Consider the following 14,828-nt stretch of genomic DNA (forward strand, 5'->3'; position numbering starts at 1 on the left):
CAGGTCCTTCCCCTGTGCCCCTCAGGAAGGGCGCCCGAGAGCCCAGCCTCGTGCCCTCACCCTTGCCAACTCCTGGTTCTTCTCCTCCAGCTGTCCTTCCAGCTGCCGCAGGTGCTCCTCAATGTTGCCATGCCGTTCTTCAGCCTAGAAGAGGGATGGGTCAGTGGATCCTGGAGATCTCTGTTCCTCCTGCTTAGGCCCCGTATCCTGTGGATTCTGGCACCAAGACAATCTTGGGGATCAGGGCCTCAGGTGCCAAGGAAACCCAGCCCTCCATCTGTCTATCATCATGGTGCAGAACCACTGCCTTTCTTCCCCCAGAACTTCAACCCCTGCTAGGTCCTTCTCCAGTTCCTGCTCAGAGCTGGCATCCGGAGGTGGTAAATCCTCCCCGTTTTCAGAAAACAAAAACAAAAACTCCACTTGAAAGCATCAGCAACCATACATCTCCGTGCCTCCAGATAGATGGAACTGTACTTGAGAACACAGGCTTAGGCCAGAAAGCCTAATTCAAATCTCTCACCAGTCATGTGATCTGGAACTGAAACTTTTAAGTGCCTAGTTTCCTCAACTATAAAATGTGACTGGCAGCACCTATGCACACTGGTCCATTTCAAGGGCCCATAATTTAGAACACAATAAGCACTCAACAATGCTAGTCTCACCATGATTATTACCTTTGCTATTAAACCAGCCCAGGTAGAATGTTCTTCCTTCCTGTCAAGTATCTCCAGAGATGGAGACCCTATTGTTTCTGCTGACAAGATTTTCCAGAATATCACACCTCTTACAGTCAGGAAAGCCCTCCTTTAACTCCTCCTGCTATGACTCACTTGAACATATTAATCACTTCAGCCCATCCCTTCTTGTCAGTGTTTGCTCAGCATCCCACACATAACATCCTCTGCTGTAATTTAAACCTAACCCTCCATTCCTAGGAGCTGGAAAGATCCTATGGACCACCAAGGCCAGCTGCATGACCATAGAGGTAGAACACTGAGCTCAGTTAGGGAGGGGCGTGACTTTCCCCAGGTCACAAAGCCAGTCAGTGGCAGAAGCAGACTTGGTCCTGGATCTACTGGGGCTGTGATTCCATCTCCAGAGCACCCGAGATGCCATACTGGGACACTGTCCAGCGTCTAATCCTTCAAAGGCTCTGGGGCTGGGTGCTTGCTAAAAACTGGTTTCCTTCTGTCCCTGAGTTTGGGGGTAGCTATAGTGATTCCCCATGAGGCCCCCAAAAGCCTCCAACCAGCTGAAAAGACTCCTAAGTCCTTTTGATTAACCCACCACACATGTAAGTCCATGCGTTTACCGAGCTTTTCCAGAACCCAGTGGCTATCTGCCTGTACACCTCTTAGTGATTACTATGCCATAAAGTAACCTCTCACTAGGTAAATTATATTGTCTTTTATTCATCCTAAAGCTTTAAGCTACCAGGTGTGGTCCCTAGATCTAGAATGCTTCACTTTGGTAAAGAAAGATGTGCTCAACCTAAATTCCCACCCTGCACCCCCTTCAGGGATATACAGATTGATCATATCTCCCCTTAGGTTTCATTTTTCCAGAGTTGAAAATCCTAATTTTTCCTCTCCAGCCCTAAACAAACAGAGGAATCAATTACAATGGTGTAATGATAATAAAAATACTTTGCGCCAATGTAGTTTCTTCTCTTTCAAGTTATTTTTACCACCTTCTTATGGGACTATTACCTTCCTATGGGGTGAAGAGGGCAGGGATCCCCCTTCTGACAGACAGACAAGAGGTACTGTGTTCCCAGCATCACACAGTGAGCAGTTCTCTGGCTCCCTGCCCAATGTGCCCTCCACTCTGTCCACTCCCTGCCTGGTTCCACAAGAGCTGGCTCCACTGGACGTGGGGGACAGAGGCAGACCCCAGGCTCCTGGCCCACTTGCCTTGGTGAGAGCTGCGATTCTCTGGGCCAGCTCAGCCTCCACCTCTGGCAGCGTCTCCGCCTTGCGCATTGTCTGCTGCAGCTTCTGCTCTGCCACCTCCAGCAGCTCTTGTAGGTGTCGGGCCTTCTCCTCGCACTAGCAATGTGGGGCAGGAAAGCGATTCAAGAGCGAGCACTGAACATCCCACCCCCACTCCACCTCAGTAGAGAGCAAGTGACAGGTCAGAAGTTGTAAGGGACAACCTTGGTTCTTGACTGCCCAAGATGCCTGACTTCCTCTTTTCCAAGACAATCTTCAGGATTCCAGGGGCTCCTGGGCCACCATGGGATAGTTTTGGTGTGATCATTGGAACCTCAAGGGTCAAGTACAATGCCCACCCCAGCTCCATCTGGAGGAGTTACCTGGCGGTGCAGGGACTCCTTGTTGGCCAGTTCATTCTCCAGTTTGTCATTGAGGTCATGGATGGATGTGGCCTCACGCTGAGCAGCTAGATAGCGCTTCTCCAGTGTGGTGATTCGTTCTTCCATGTCCTCCTTCTGGGCCAGAGCCTGGGTGGCAGCAGAGAGGATGAGAGAAAAGGTCGCCAGTCTTTCCCTGCCCTGATCCTTTCTGTACTTCCCCACGACACCTGGCTGGCTGTAACTCAGAAGGGAGCATGAAGGCCCCTGTCAGCTTCTGGCCTTAACCCAACCCCCCCATTACTCCTCTCCACACTGGACCCTGCCAAGTGTTCAATCTTATTCTTCCCTGCTCCTGCCTGGACCTTTGTCCACATCCTCCCAAGTGCCAAACACCTGCACCCAGCAGGATGAGGTCACTGAGAACAGACCCTTCCTCACCTCTCGGAGGTCCCGTTGATGCTTACTGCTCAGCTCCTCTGATTTGATGAGGTCCCGGCGGGCTGTTCCCAGGTCCTCCTCAAGTTCGGTTACGGTTGCTGTCAGGGTGACCAGCCGCTCCCGGGCCTGGCTCAACTCAAAGTTTTGCTTCTCCAGGAGCTCCTGCAGCTCCTCCACCCGGCCCGTGTCATCCTCCAGGGACAGTGAGCCATCAGTCAGTCAGCAGTCATGGCGGCCCAGGACATCCTACACCCTGCCTGCCCCAGGGAGGTGGTAGGAGGGACCGCACACCCACAGCAGACCACAGCTCTGTCCCCACATCAGAGCACAGCCCCAGGTACACCTTTCTTCCTCTGGGCCCCAGCAGCTCACTCCTGACAATAACCAAATACCCTGGCTCTGCTGTGTATCTCTTGAAAAACAAGTTTCCAGTTTTATGTTATCTCGGGCTCTTTAACCCAGAAAGGGGCATAATTAAGGAACAAAGAAAGCCTCAGAGATAGAAGGCATCTTGCCTGGCACTGATACTAGGCCAATGGCTCCTAACAATTCAAGTGGACAAACATCTTATGTACCTAGCACAAAAAAAAAAAAAAAAACTATAGATTTCTTTGAAGATGGGATAGGAAAGGAAGAAGGAAAGAGAAGTGGGGATGCTGCAGAAAACGCCATGTTTAATTCAAGCAACCACCCTTCTAAAGTCAGCAGGCAAGGCCTCCCACCCTGTCTTGGGGAATACAGGCCCCTGCCATACTGCTCCCCATTACCCACCTTCCACAGGCGTTTCGGTCCCAGCTCCACCGTCCCCTCCTCTTCTGCCACTCCATCCCGCACCCCTGCCCCCTGCTGCAGGGCAGACACCTGTAGGGCACAGGCCCAGGGCAGTGAGTCAAAGAGAGCTTCCAACACATTCCAGACCTGAGTCCCACTTCCTGGAAAGGGGTTCCTGGCCCAGCCTTGGCTACCAGACTCTAGCCACAGTGAAGAAAACTTCCATGAGGTACAGGGTATGGCTAAGGGGTCAGCCAGCTGGACTTCTGAGAGCTGCCATCTATAAACTGAAGGTGGGCTGCTTACCTGCTGGTGGGCTCCTGCCAGCTGCTCCTCCAAGGTGGTAACCCGCTCCAGTGCTGCCCGGAGCCTCTCTCGTACCTGCCCGAGACAAGAGGAGATGGAGAAAGAAAGGACCCAGGCTGAAGGAGTCTGGGCTTGGTCTACCACTGCCAGACAGGAGGGAAAGTAAAGGCCCACCAGGAAGTGGATTCCTAGGAGGGAACCTAATAAGACTTGAAATGAGGCCCAGGTAGGAGGGAGCCAGGTCTGAAGCTGGATTTCCCGAAGCACTGAATGCAGAAATCTCAGAGAAGGGACACTTTCAGGGAAGCTTGGTTGGACTAGGGAGAGAGTAGGGGCGGGGTACCTTCTCATCCAGGGCCTTGTGGTGCTCAAACAGTGACTTGAGGGCCTTTAGCACCTCCACCTCACTGGAGACCCCTGAAGGTGACTGGGCCTGGCGCTTTACCACCGTCATCCGCAGTGACCGCTCATGGCGGGACACCAGGCACTCCAGATGTTCCAGAAGCAGCTGGCAGGAAGCAGGGGAAGACAGGAGGGAGGACTATGACCATGTGTTCTAGGAGCAACAAGCAGGGCCCACATAATCACCAGTAGACACAAGTACAGCCATACCATCCTTAAAATGTTGAAGTTCTTCCACTTTGGTAAATAGCATCTCCTAAATTAAACACTGGACCCTAACTCGGTTGTCCTGGCTTCTCCCCCAGGACCTGAGTTTCTACGACCCAGCAGCTGCAGATGAAAAGCCTAGTACTGATGGTTAAACTATCTGGCTATGACCCTAGGAGAAGAGGCTGGCAGAGATCAGATGGGGTGGGGCCAGCCCTGGTCCTGCCTCAGTGAAGGTGTTCACACACACACACACACACACACACACACACACACATACACACACAGTCATCCCCACTTACCCTTGTGTTATTCCGTTCTGCTTTCAGCTCTGATATCTCTTCCTCCCGCTCGAGAAGCTGCTCCCGACACATGCTCAGCTCCCGGGTCAAGGTGGCAAATTCCTAAAAACCCCAAGGTTCCTGAGTGCTTGGGGAGTCCATCCTGTACACGCGATCTGTGGTGGTCTCCTCTCACCCATCCCTTACTTCCATCTGCCCCCCACCCCAAAAGTCCGATCCATCCACATTGCAGGGCAGTAAACCTAGAGCTTGCGTGAGCTCCCCCCAGAGCGCTCCATGCACTCCAGGTGTGGGTTAGGACCTGAGCAAACAGCCGCACACAGGAATGGGAAAGCTACCAAGTCTGCTCTGCAGTCCTTTCCCCCCACCAGCCAATGTGACCAGATTCTGCTGTCCCTCCCACTCAGCCTTCTGGTTCTCCAGTAATTCAGTGGCCTTTTCCTTTAGAACTGATGGAGGGGCAGGCTGCTGTGGGTTTGGCGGAGTGAGGTTCATCTGGAAGATGATGGATGTTACCAGGGGAAGAGAAGCGTGTTCTGAAGCTTAAGTCTGAGTGAGTCCCAGGGAGCTTTCTTTCATCCCCTCCCCAGGGCTTCACAAGCTGCAGGTGGCCAGTGAGAAAGCCGATTGAAAGACGCACCTACATGGAAGCAAGAGGGCACCTGGACTTGCCCAAACAGCTGGCCATGCAGCTTCAGTCCCGGCTCCCCAGGAGCCCTGCTAAGCCAGAGCTTCTTGCCAGCCCCTGATACCAAAACCCATGCCCTGGCTTCACTGAACACCCACATACCAAGTGTCCCTTTGAGGGGGACTCATCCTAAGTGTCAAGCCCAGACACTTCAAAGACCTTTCCATCTCACCTCTGCCATCAGCCCAAGCATCGAGGGTGAGAGGCCAGCCCCACAGCTCCAGGCCCATCATCTACTTAATCAACATCACTTCATTCCACAAAGGTTTTCAGATGAATGGCCCAAACTCTATGGGTCCAAGATCTGAGAATAACTGAACAGAGGCTGCAGCACCTCCACCCCAACCTGCAGCTTCCCTTGCACACCAAGAATTCATGACTAATGAAGAATTCCCAACGCAGACCCACAGTCACTCTGGATCAGGCAAAAGGGTTGCAGGAAAGAGCAAGGGACTATCCCTTCCAGAGCACAAGAAATTAAGGACTTCTGACCCTGTTCCTTGATTATTATCTTTCTATCAAGAACATGGCCAAAGACAGTCAGGTCAAGCATTCCACACCCTGGAAGCTCACCCCTCAGCTTACACACATGCATGCACACAGTCATACTTTCACATGCATGCATGCACACACACACACTCACACACACACGCACATCCATACATGCTTGTACACCGAGAAAGGACTTAATGGCATGTCCCCAGTCCTATACCATGACACCACTACCAAAGGGCTGTGAAGTTCTCTCCTCTCTGGTCTTGAGCTCAGCACTGCCTGGTGTCTCCATCCTAGGACGCCTGTCCCCTCCCTCGTCAACTCTCACCCATCTGACAGACTGCTGCCAGGTTTATTTCCCATAGCACAATGTTGCCCGCAAAGTTAAACACAAGCTTATTCTGGTTTTCAAACTCTCTCTCATGGTTCCTTTACATTCACCCTAAAACCCAGTCAACCTGGGTCACTTGCTATTCCCAAACCCCAGCAAGCCTTCGTGATGCCAACCTTAGCTCAGCAGTCTCCCTCCCACTGCAGAGCACAAGCCTCTGTCACCACCTGATAAGAAAATTCCTCTTTCAAAGCCCATCTGAAAGGCTCCAGCCTCCTTGGGCCCCTTCGAGGCTGCCCAGTGGAAGTCTTCCTCTGTCCCTTGAAAACATTTCAGAACAAACATCAAGGATGCAGGTTTGGGAGTCCACACCATCCAACCACAAATATTTGTGAATACTAGGTCCTACCTATGGTGGTCGCTGGGGACATAGTGACAAAAAAGATACAACCCTTGCCCTCAAGAAGTGCAGGAAGTCAGGCAGGCCCAGGATCAAATCTCAGCTCTGCCCTGGTTAGCTATGTGACCTTGGACAAATTACCTAACCTCTCTGAATTCCATTCTCTGATTTGAAAGACAGAGGTAAACAGTCTCTCTCCAGGAATTACTTATGAGGACTAAATGAGCGCAATGTACAGAGAGTACCTAGCACAAGCCCATCAAAGGCAGCTATTTTTATCACGGATGTTGTCTTTCAGGCCTCTTTTACCTTTCTCTACATTCTCTCCTAGTCACTTGAGTTCTCATGTCTCCTTTCTCATCTCTGAGCTCCTTGGGAGCAGGAACTGGCTCATTCACTTCAAGGCATGCTCAGGGCCCCCTGTGAAGTGAGGTAGGAGGGGCCCACTTGCCCACCTCACCTCTTCACCAGGGCTAAATATTCATATTGATAAAACATCTAAGACTGCCTCCTGTCACATCTGAGCCATGAGCAGAAAACTCACCCATCCAGGCCCAGTCCTGGCCCTTTTCCCTGCACCTGGGAAAATGGCCTGGCTCTGAGGCCCAAGGTATTAGGTGACTCAGGCTACCTTCCTTAGCCCCTGCAGGGCCCCCACCTGCCCCAGGTGCACTATGCAATGCACCTAGTGCCTGGTTTCCAGACCCATCTCTCTCCTAAGAGGCGGTGGAGAAAGCAGGACATATAAGCAGTCCCTGTGAGCACCATGCTTGCCCCAGCCCACCTGGGGCCTGGTTACCAGGCAGGGCTCACTCCTTTGACAAGCAGCAGGATAACTTAGTCCCTGCTCCCTTCGCCACTTCCATGCATTTGGCCTGGAATATCTATGAAATGATGGGCAAGGAGAAAGGAACACAGAGCCCCCCGGGTCCATGAGGTTTAGTGGCACTGAGACACTGAGCCCCTCGAGGCACACAGCCTTTCAAGGGTCAACTCCTGCATAGTCATGAGCAGTGGGTTCGTCTCCCCAAGCTTCATCGTTTGTAAAGCAGAATGCTGGCGATCACAGTACTAACTTCATCATTCTGAGAATTTAGTGAGACAAACACCCACCCAGTGCTCAGTCCTTAGGAAATACACGGTAAAGGGTGACTACATTAGAGCTAGTAGCAGTGCTGCTGAGGTCCATGACGTGGGTGTTGAGATACTCAGCTCTGCCCGTAGTTACCTATGTGACGTCTGTGCAATAGTGGAACTGGACGAGATGAGCTCCAGGGCTTCTCCCACCTCCACTTTCGGTGATTACCCCCCCTCCTTCCCCCTCCAAGAAAAGGCTTCTGGTGAGAAGCAGTCAGAGCTGTTTCTTTCCAGTCTAGGGTGCCATCTACAGGCAGCCTGGGCTCACTGCAGTTGGCAACTACTGCTGGGTTTCCTCCTGCATTAAATTCCATCCATTTCTCCAGGTGAAGCCAATTCCAGGCTGAGGCACTTGGAAGTGACAGAGAAAGGATTTATGGAGGAAGATGGAGAGTAAATGTTCTGTGAATTCCACTATTTGATATGCAAATAGATGCAGATAAACTGAGGGCCCAAGGGGGGCTGGATTCCACAGGGCTGGGGGAGGGGCAGGAGGAGGGGCTGAGGGAGTCACAGAGTTTTAGGCCTTACCTGAGGGAGGGCAGAGTTAAGGTGTCGCTGGAGCTGGTCCCGCTCATGCAGGGCATCCTGGAGCCGGCTCTGCGTGGCTGCCAAGGTTTCCTGACTCTCCCGAAGGGACTCCAGCAACTTCTCCCGCTCATCCAGCATGTTCACCATAAGCTGCTCAAAGTTGGCGTCAGCATCGGCGCCGTGGGGGGGCCCTAGGGGGTCCCCCTCATTGATTGTGGGCATCACCTCACACATGGTGGGGGTGGCAGGGCCTTCTCAGTGTCAGTGGGTTGGGGACGGACTCACAGGACTGGCACCTGCAGGAGGACCCAATGCATGGGTATCAGAGCGGGCAGTGCCAGGCAAGTGGACAGGTAGGCAAGGGCTTCTCCCATGGCATCAGTTGCTCTTGCTCTGAAGGGAGCCTGGGGCCTGCAGTGCCCCTGTAGAGTGGAGCCAGAAGGCCTGGCTTAACGTCTCAGGGCTAGGGCTGGGTGCCCTGTGTCCCCAGACAAGTGGGCAGCATCGGAGTGTGGCCATGACAGGCAGGGAGAGCAGGGCTGGGAGATGACCCTTATCTTAGACTGAGCACCGGAGCCTGGTAGAGTTCCAGCTGGGTCTAGCGACACCCATCGTTTCTGGAGGGCGGTGTGGTCTGTGGGAGAAGAGACTGCTGTGAGGACTGCTGAAGGGAGAAGGGCATTCAGGAAGGGCGGGGCGGAGGAGGCCGACCCTGAACCAGCACGTGGGGGAGGAGAGGGAGCCGTTGGCGCATGCCCCTTCTCAGGGCTTTACTCACTCTGATGGCGCCTTAGTTCTCCCAAGGAATGCACATGCCTACTGCCCGGGCCTCTGCCGCCTGCAGCCCCTGCCCCCGCCCCCGCCCCCCGCAGCTGTCAGAAGTGCAGCCGCAGTGGTTCCCCACCCACGTGGCTCGCGGGCCAAATATAGAAATGATTCAGTCAGCGGTAGGGGAGCAGGCAGGCTGCCCAGAGTCCTCCTGAGACCTAAGGGTGGGAGGAGAGGAAACAGGGTCTCTGACCCTCCCCGCTCCACCCTCTTCCCCCACTCAAGCCAAGGCAAGTGCAGAAGAGGTTAAAGGGCTCAGTAGGTGGAGTGCCACAGAGGTGGGACTCCAGGGGGTCACAGGAAACACGGGCAGAATAGGTCCTGCCCTGACCACTGGCACCACATGGCTAAGGCCTTGGAGAGGCACGGGCTGGGCACTGGGACAGGCAGAGAGCCCTGACCTGCAACAGTGCCCCACCATTCAGGGAGATAGCTCTGGCTCAGGTAATTCCCCACATCTGAAACCTGCCAAGGAGGACTGCGAGCAGGTCTGGCAGACAGCAGTCTTTGATTCTGGATTCACGGCCTACCACCTTGCATTGGGCAGGGCTTGAATGATGGAAAGGAACCCAGGGTCTACATGGGGACTGGGTCACTCTCCCAGCGTAGCTTTGGTGTGGGGCAACCAGCTCATGGCTGAGAATCCGCTCCCTCCATGTGAATTATCCATCGTTGGCACTGCAAGAAGTCACCAGCTAGGGCACTCAGCATAGGCACAGCCTGGCTCCAGTGATGCCCTGGCACAGGGAAGTCCAGTGGTCAGAGCAAAGGAAGGCAAAACAAAGAAGGCAGCATTCCTCTGCCTACCCTCGACTTCCAACCTGCCTGCCTGCTGCGGGAAGGCCACCATCTTAACCAGTCTTCAGAGGGAGTATCTTCAGGTCTCCCACTGCAGGAGGGCTCTGAAAGGTGTGAAGCTTCCAGCACACCCGAGGGGACACTGGAGGTGTTCCACCTGTGGTGCTTTCCTTCTTTGCCTTCCCATCCCTTTTCAAGAGATGCACAGGCAGCCTCCTGTCCACCAGAAGATGTGAGGGTAGGCAGAATGGGAGGATCAGGATGGAGGAGGCTTCAGGACCCAGTGTGAGGTGAGAGGTCAGACACTGGCAGGCCTGTGGCAGGGCTAACCCATCAGGGGAAACACAGGAGGGCAAAGCTTCTCTGACCTCTCTCCAGAGTTCTGGATATCAGAGCAGTCAGTGGCAGGCAAGTGGACAGGTAGGCAGGGGCTTCTCCCATGGTATCAGAAGCCCCTGCCTATAGAAATGAGGGGCAGGGAGGAATGATCAGATGAAAGAGATGAAAACTCCAGAATTCACATCCATAGCCATTCCCAGAGGAGCCCATAGTTCAAGCTGGTCCACACACACACACACTGAAGCAGACACAGGAATGTAGAGACCTAGGGCTGATACACATGAGGTCACACACATGCTCCCAGACACAGGTCCTGGACACAAGTTCTGATCATAAGAATCCTTTCCCCCAGTTGGACACCCACCATGCAAGGCAGGATTCCCAAAAGTTACCAAGGTGCAAAGGAGCATCCTGGTCTGCACCCTACCTACCAGTGTTGGGCCGCCTGGGCAACCCATGCTCACCACAGAGCAGGTGGAAGTGGAGGGAGGGGTTGCTGTCCCAGTCTGGCCAGAGCTGCCATCTCACTGATGCTAACAGCAAGTCCTCCCATTCTCCCATCCCCTGTGCCCAGGCCTCACCCTCCCCTCCAAACAACAGCTGGACCCACATTCCTTCTATTCTCCCACTCAGCCACTCATCAAAAAGAAATAAAAGACCACAAGAGGAGAGCAGGCTGGGAAAGGCCCTTGCAGCAGAGTCTGTCCTTTGAGATCAAAGTGTGCTCAGGCATTCAGGTGTCCTGGGAAGGGCCTCAGCCCAGCAGATACCCAGGCAGCCTGCAGTATAAGGCAAAGGAAGGCTCTGGGCCTTAGGAGATTTGGGCTATGGTTCTTTCTACCAGAGACTAGCTAGACCAGGTCAGGAGGTCCTGGGAAGTCACCCCAGGGGTATCTGCCCAGTTGATTTGGGGTATCTGCCTTGTCACCACTACTGAGGCTTCTACTATAAGATGGAACCTCCCACCCTTGTTTTGTCTACCTTAGAGGGATGAGATCATGGATGAGCAGAACTCTGAGAAGAAGAAAGCACCCCACAATGGCAGGGGAGAAGGAATCACCTTAGTGCAGAGCCAAGGCAGGACTGTGGGTGGAGTTTTAGAGTTCTTTATAGGAAAGGGATTAGGAAAGTTCTCAGGAGTGGAGAACAGGCTGTGAGGTGCTATTTGGTTCAACTTATTCTCCCAAATCCTCCTGGTCATTCTAACAACTGAGAAGTTGGTTTCAATGCCACCAGCCCTTTCCCAGCCTCCCTGCAAACCAGGTGCCAGGTAGCAATTCCACTTCCTCTGGCCAAATGGCACACAGAGTCAGTTAAAAATGAGCCCAGGGAAGAATGCCAGGTGGAAACCCCTGAGGTGACTGCCTAGGACCTCCTGCCCTGCCCCTACCCACTGCACAAACCAGTAAGCAGAAGGCACCTCTAGAACAGACACATGGGGACACCTGGCTTCTTCTGGCTCCAGGGCCATCTTTAAATAGAGCAATTATCATCTCAGACTAGCAGAAGCCTCCTCAATTGCTGCACAATTCTAAGTAACACTCACAGGTCCTGATGCGGAGGCGAAACCTGCCAGCCCCCAAAGTAAGCACCTGCCAGGGGCTTTGGTGGGGAGGAATGTGGCAGGCTGCGAAACCGAGGAAGAGGGCTCAGGAGTGAGTGAGTGTGTGTGTGTGTGTGTGTGTGTGTGTGTGTGGTGTAGGGAGGGGTCAGACAAAAAGTAGGCCTCTGGCTTTATAAACACGGAAAAACCAAAGGTTTCTCGAGTGTCACCCCCACACACACCTTTTCCTAACAAACAGAAGGGATGGGTACTTGGGTCTGATGCCCTGGCTGACCACGCACACACAGGCCTGGCTTCCTACCACCCTACCAGATGGCAGGCCCCACCACTGAGAGCGCGCATGGCAACCATGAGGCTGCTGGCCCCTGAGCCAGGCAGAGGGGCCTCAGAGCAGGAGTCCTCAGAGCTGAGAGCAAAAGAGGAGGGTCATACACACCTCAGCTGCAGGAAGGGTGGGGACCTGAAGAAACAGGATGGAGGTGATTATCAGAAAAATAATATCTGCTATGATTTATCAATATTTACCATGTGCTGCACTAAGCCAACCAGTGACATCTATCAACTGACTTTTTAAGAAACTTTTTTAGTTGTAGATGGACACAATACCTTTATTTATTTATTTATTTATTTATTTATTTTATGAGGTGCTGAGGATGGAACCCAGTGCCTCACTCGTGTTAGGCAAGCGCTCTACCACTGAGCCACGACCCAGCCCCTATCAATTGATTTTCAATCATGATTCCTTACAAGGAAGATATGATCCTTCTTCCATCTCACAGATGTGAGAGATGGACTCAAAGTCATATAAGCAGGTCTCCACAGCTGCTAAAGGGAAGATCTAGGATTCAGCTGGTCTGTCTGACCCCAGAGAGGGGTAGGGGACAGAGGAAGAGGGAGCGCGGAGATGACTCTGGGCATCATGTCTACTCCAGGGAGGCAAAGCCTGAGGCCGTGGCCCTTCCCACCCTCATCAGGGTGGGCAGTGGGAGGACAGCTCATCCTGGCCAGCCCTCCTCCTCTCCTCCTCTCCTCCTCAAGTCTGGGGGTAAGACTGTCACCTCAAGAAGTGGCCCCTTGCCTACTAGAAGTGACCTATGCCCATGGCCCCAGCCACCCACCCAAATTTCTCTCCTCACCCCCCAGCTGGCCCCATACCATTGTGAGCCCTCTGAATCCCCCACCAGCCGCACTCCCGCAACACCTCAGAGGCCATGTCATGGCTCTCCACGCCCTGTGGGTGCAGGCGCTATCCCCCAGTGGCAGTGAAGCACAGGTGCCCATGTCCTTAGGCTGCCCATCTCTTTTCCTCGCACCCAGAAGCTTCTCCTCCTCTGTCCAGCTCGCCACCCTGAGAAGCCCCACTTCCACTTCTCCTCCCCTCCCTGCAGCCCCTGCCCAGGCACGTGCTCCCAGAGCCCACCTATGACTCAAGTCCTGCACTTCACCTGGCCCGCTTCTCATCTCCCGTGTCAACCTGAAGAACTCGAACAGTCCTTCTAAGCTCACCTCAACACCACTTCCCTCATGGGGCCTTTCCTGGTTCTAGAAGGCAAGCTGTGCCCTTCATTGTCCCAACATCATCTTTTATTTATACCTCTTCCTGGCACTTCTCTTATTTTACATCATCTCACCTGCAGGCTCCAGGTTCCAGGGTAAGAATGAGTGTGTGCCTCCTTTGCTTTGGATGCTCGAACATGAACGAAACTGAGCATAGATGTGTGACAGTGATTTCTGGGAGGTAACTCCAGAACAGGAAAACCAGGCTCAAGGTCTGGGAATAGGGTCATTTAACTTGCCCTCTGAAAACTACAGCTTCTTGGGAGCAAGCTGCAGCCAATCCTGTCTTGAAGACTCTAGAACAGGCTGATGGGCCTGGACATAGGCTCCTCCCTGTGAGACCTGGGAAGATATTTGCCTTTTCTGAGCGTCAGTTCCTCCTCTGTGAAATGCAGGCAAAACGAGTATCCACCCCAGGTAGCTGGCAGGGGAACTACAAAAGTTGACATCCATTAAGTGCCCAGATTAGTGCCCAGTGGACACTCAACGCTCTGTGTTATCTCTTAGTGCCCGAGGCTGCCAAAGCCCTCAAGATTAGGCCCACTCTAAACACAATAAGAAAATCAAAAGTCACCTGGCTTTTGGGAATGGAATACCATTCCCAAGAATAGTCTTGGACAATCTCCTAGAGCTTCTCATCGTTAGCCCCAAATCCCTTTAAAGGCATCCAAGTTCTCTCGACCCCACAAGATTATCAGAGGCACTTTGCCCCTCTGGACTTTGGATTTCTGAATCTGGAAAATGAGGGACACAACACATAACCACTCCAGTAACCCCACAGGTTGTCATGACGTTCAGAGGAGATAGCAGACAAGAAACAGTTCTCAAGTATCAAAGATGACCAAAGCATAGAATGACATCAGCTGTCAGCCCTGGCACAGCCACCTGATGCCTGACACATTCAGGTAGACACAGGAGGTATCTGCTCACCCAACAGGTTCTCTGGACCTGAGTCTAGGAAGCTCATCTTTCCAACTGCTCCCCAGGAGTTAGGCATGGGCCACTCTTCCCAAGATGCAGCCTATCAGTTGGGCAAGCATACAACATACTGTCCAAACCAGACCCCCTTGAGGGTGAAGGAGACATTGCTAACAATCACACCAGGATGCAGGTGGGAACTGAGTCTGTCCCTGCACACTTAGCAGAATGTTCACTCTCACTGTGCCACCCTGAGAGGATTAACATCAAAGACCAAAGGGGAAGGGAGGACTACAAGTTTTTTGTGCCCTTCCAAAACTGACCCTCTTCTGTGACACTCACATCATACAACTCCCTCTAACTTCAGAGGTGGATTGCAAACTGGGCCTATGACAAGAGCACTTGGGGCAAAGAACAGGGTAAAGCAATGTGACAAACTCAAAGGGCTCAGAACTCCCTTTCTGTACTTTAATTCCATCAACTCTAAATATGTTAGTTT

The 14,828-nt window shown here is 53.0% G+C and overlaps 1 protein-coding gene across 4 annotated transcripts in view; it reads right to left on the reverse strand.

Annotated features, from left to right (window-relative positions):
• Ppfia4 (PTPRF interacting protein alpha 4) overlaps positions 1–14,828 on the reverse strand; it is a 48,306-nt gene that overhangs the window by 28,974 nt on the left and 4,504 nt on the right. For all 4 annotated transcript variants that reach the window (XM_047520321.1, XM_047520320.1, XM_047520319.1 and 1 more), the window contains exons 2-10: positions 8,326–8,959; positions 4,744–4,845; positions 4,176–4,340; positions 3,833–3,907; positions 3,527–3,616; positions 2,756–2,947; positions 2,318–2,464; positions 1,917–2,051; positions 61–144 (exon numbers count right to left, since the gene is read on the reverse strand). In XM_047520321.1, the coding sequence (XP_047376277.1) occupies positions 61–144; positions 1,917–2,051; positions 2,318–2,464; positions 2,756–2,947; positions 3,527–3,616; positions 3,833–3,907; positions 4,176–4,340; positions 4,744–4,845; positions 8,326–8,559 (1,224 nt within the window). In that variant the 5' untranslated portion in view covers positions 8,560–8,959. The remainder of the gene's footprint in view (positions 1–60; positions 145–1,916; positions 2,052–2,317; positions 2,465–2,755; positions 2,948–3,526; positions 3,617–3,832; positions 3,908–4,175; positions 4,341–4,743; positions 4,846–8,325; positions 8,960–14,828) is intronic.

The sequence above is a fragment of the Sciurus carolinensis genome, chromosome 12 (genome assembly GCF_902686445.1).
Source record: "Sciurus carolinensis chromosome 12, mSciCar1.2, whole genome shotgun sequence".
Taxonomy (NCBI): domain Eukaryota; kingdom Metazoa; phylum Chordata; class Mammalia; order Rodentia; family Sciuridae; genus Sciurus; species Sciurus carolinensis.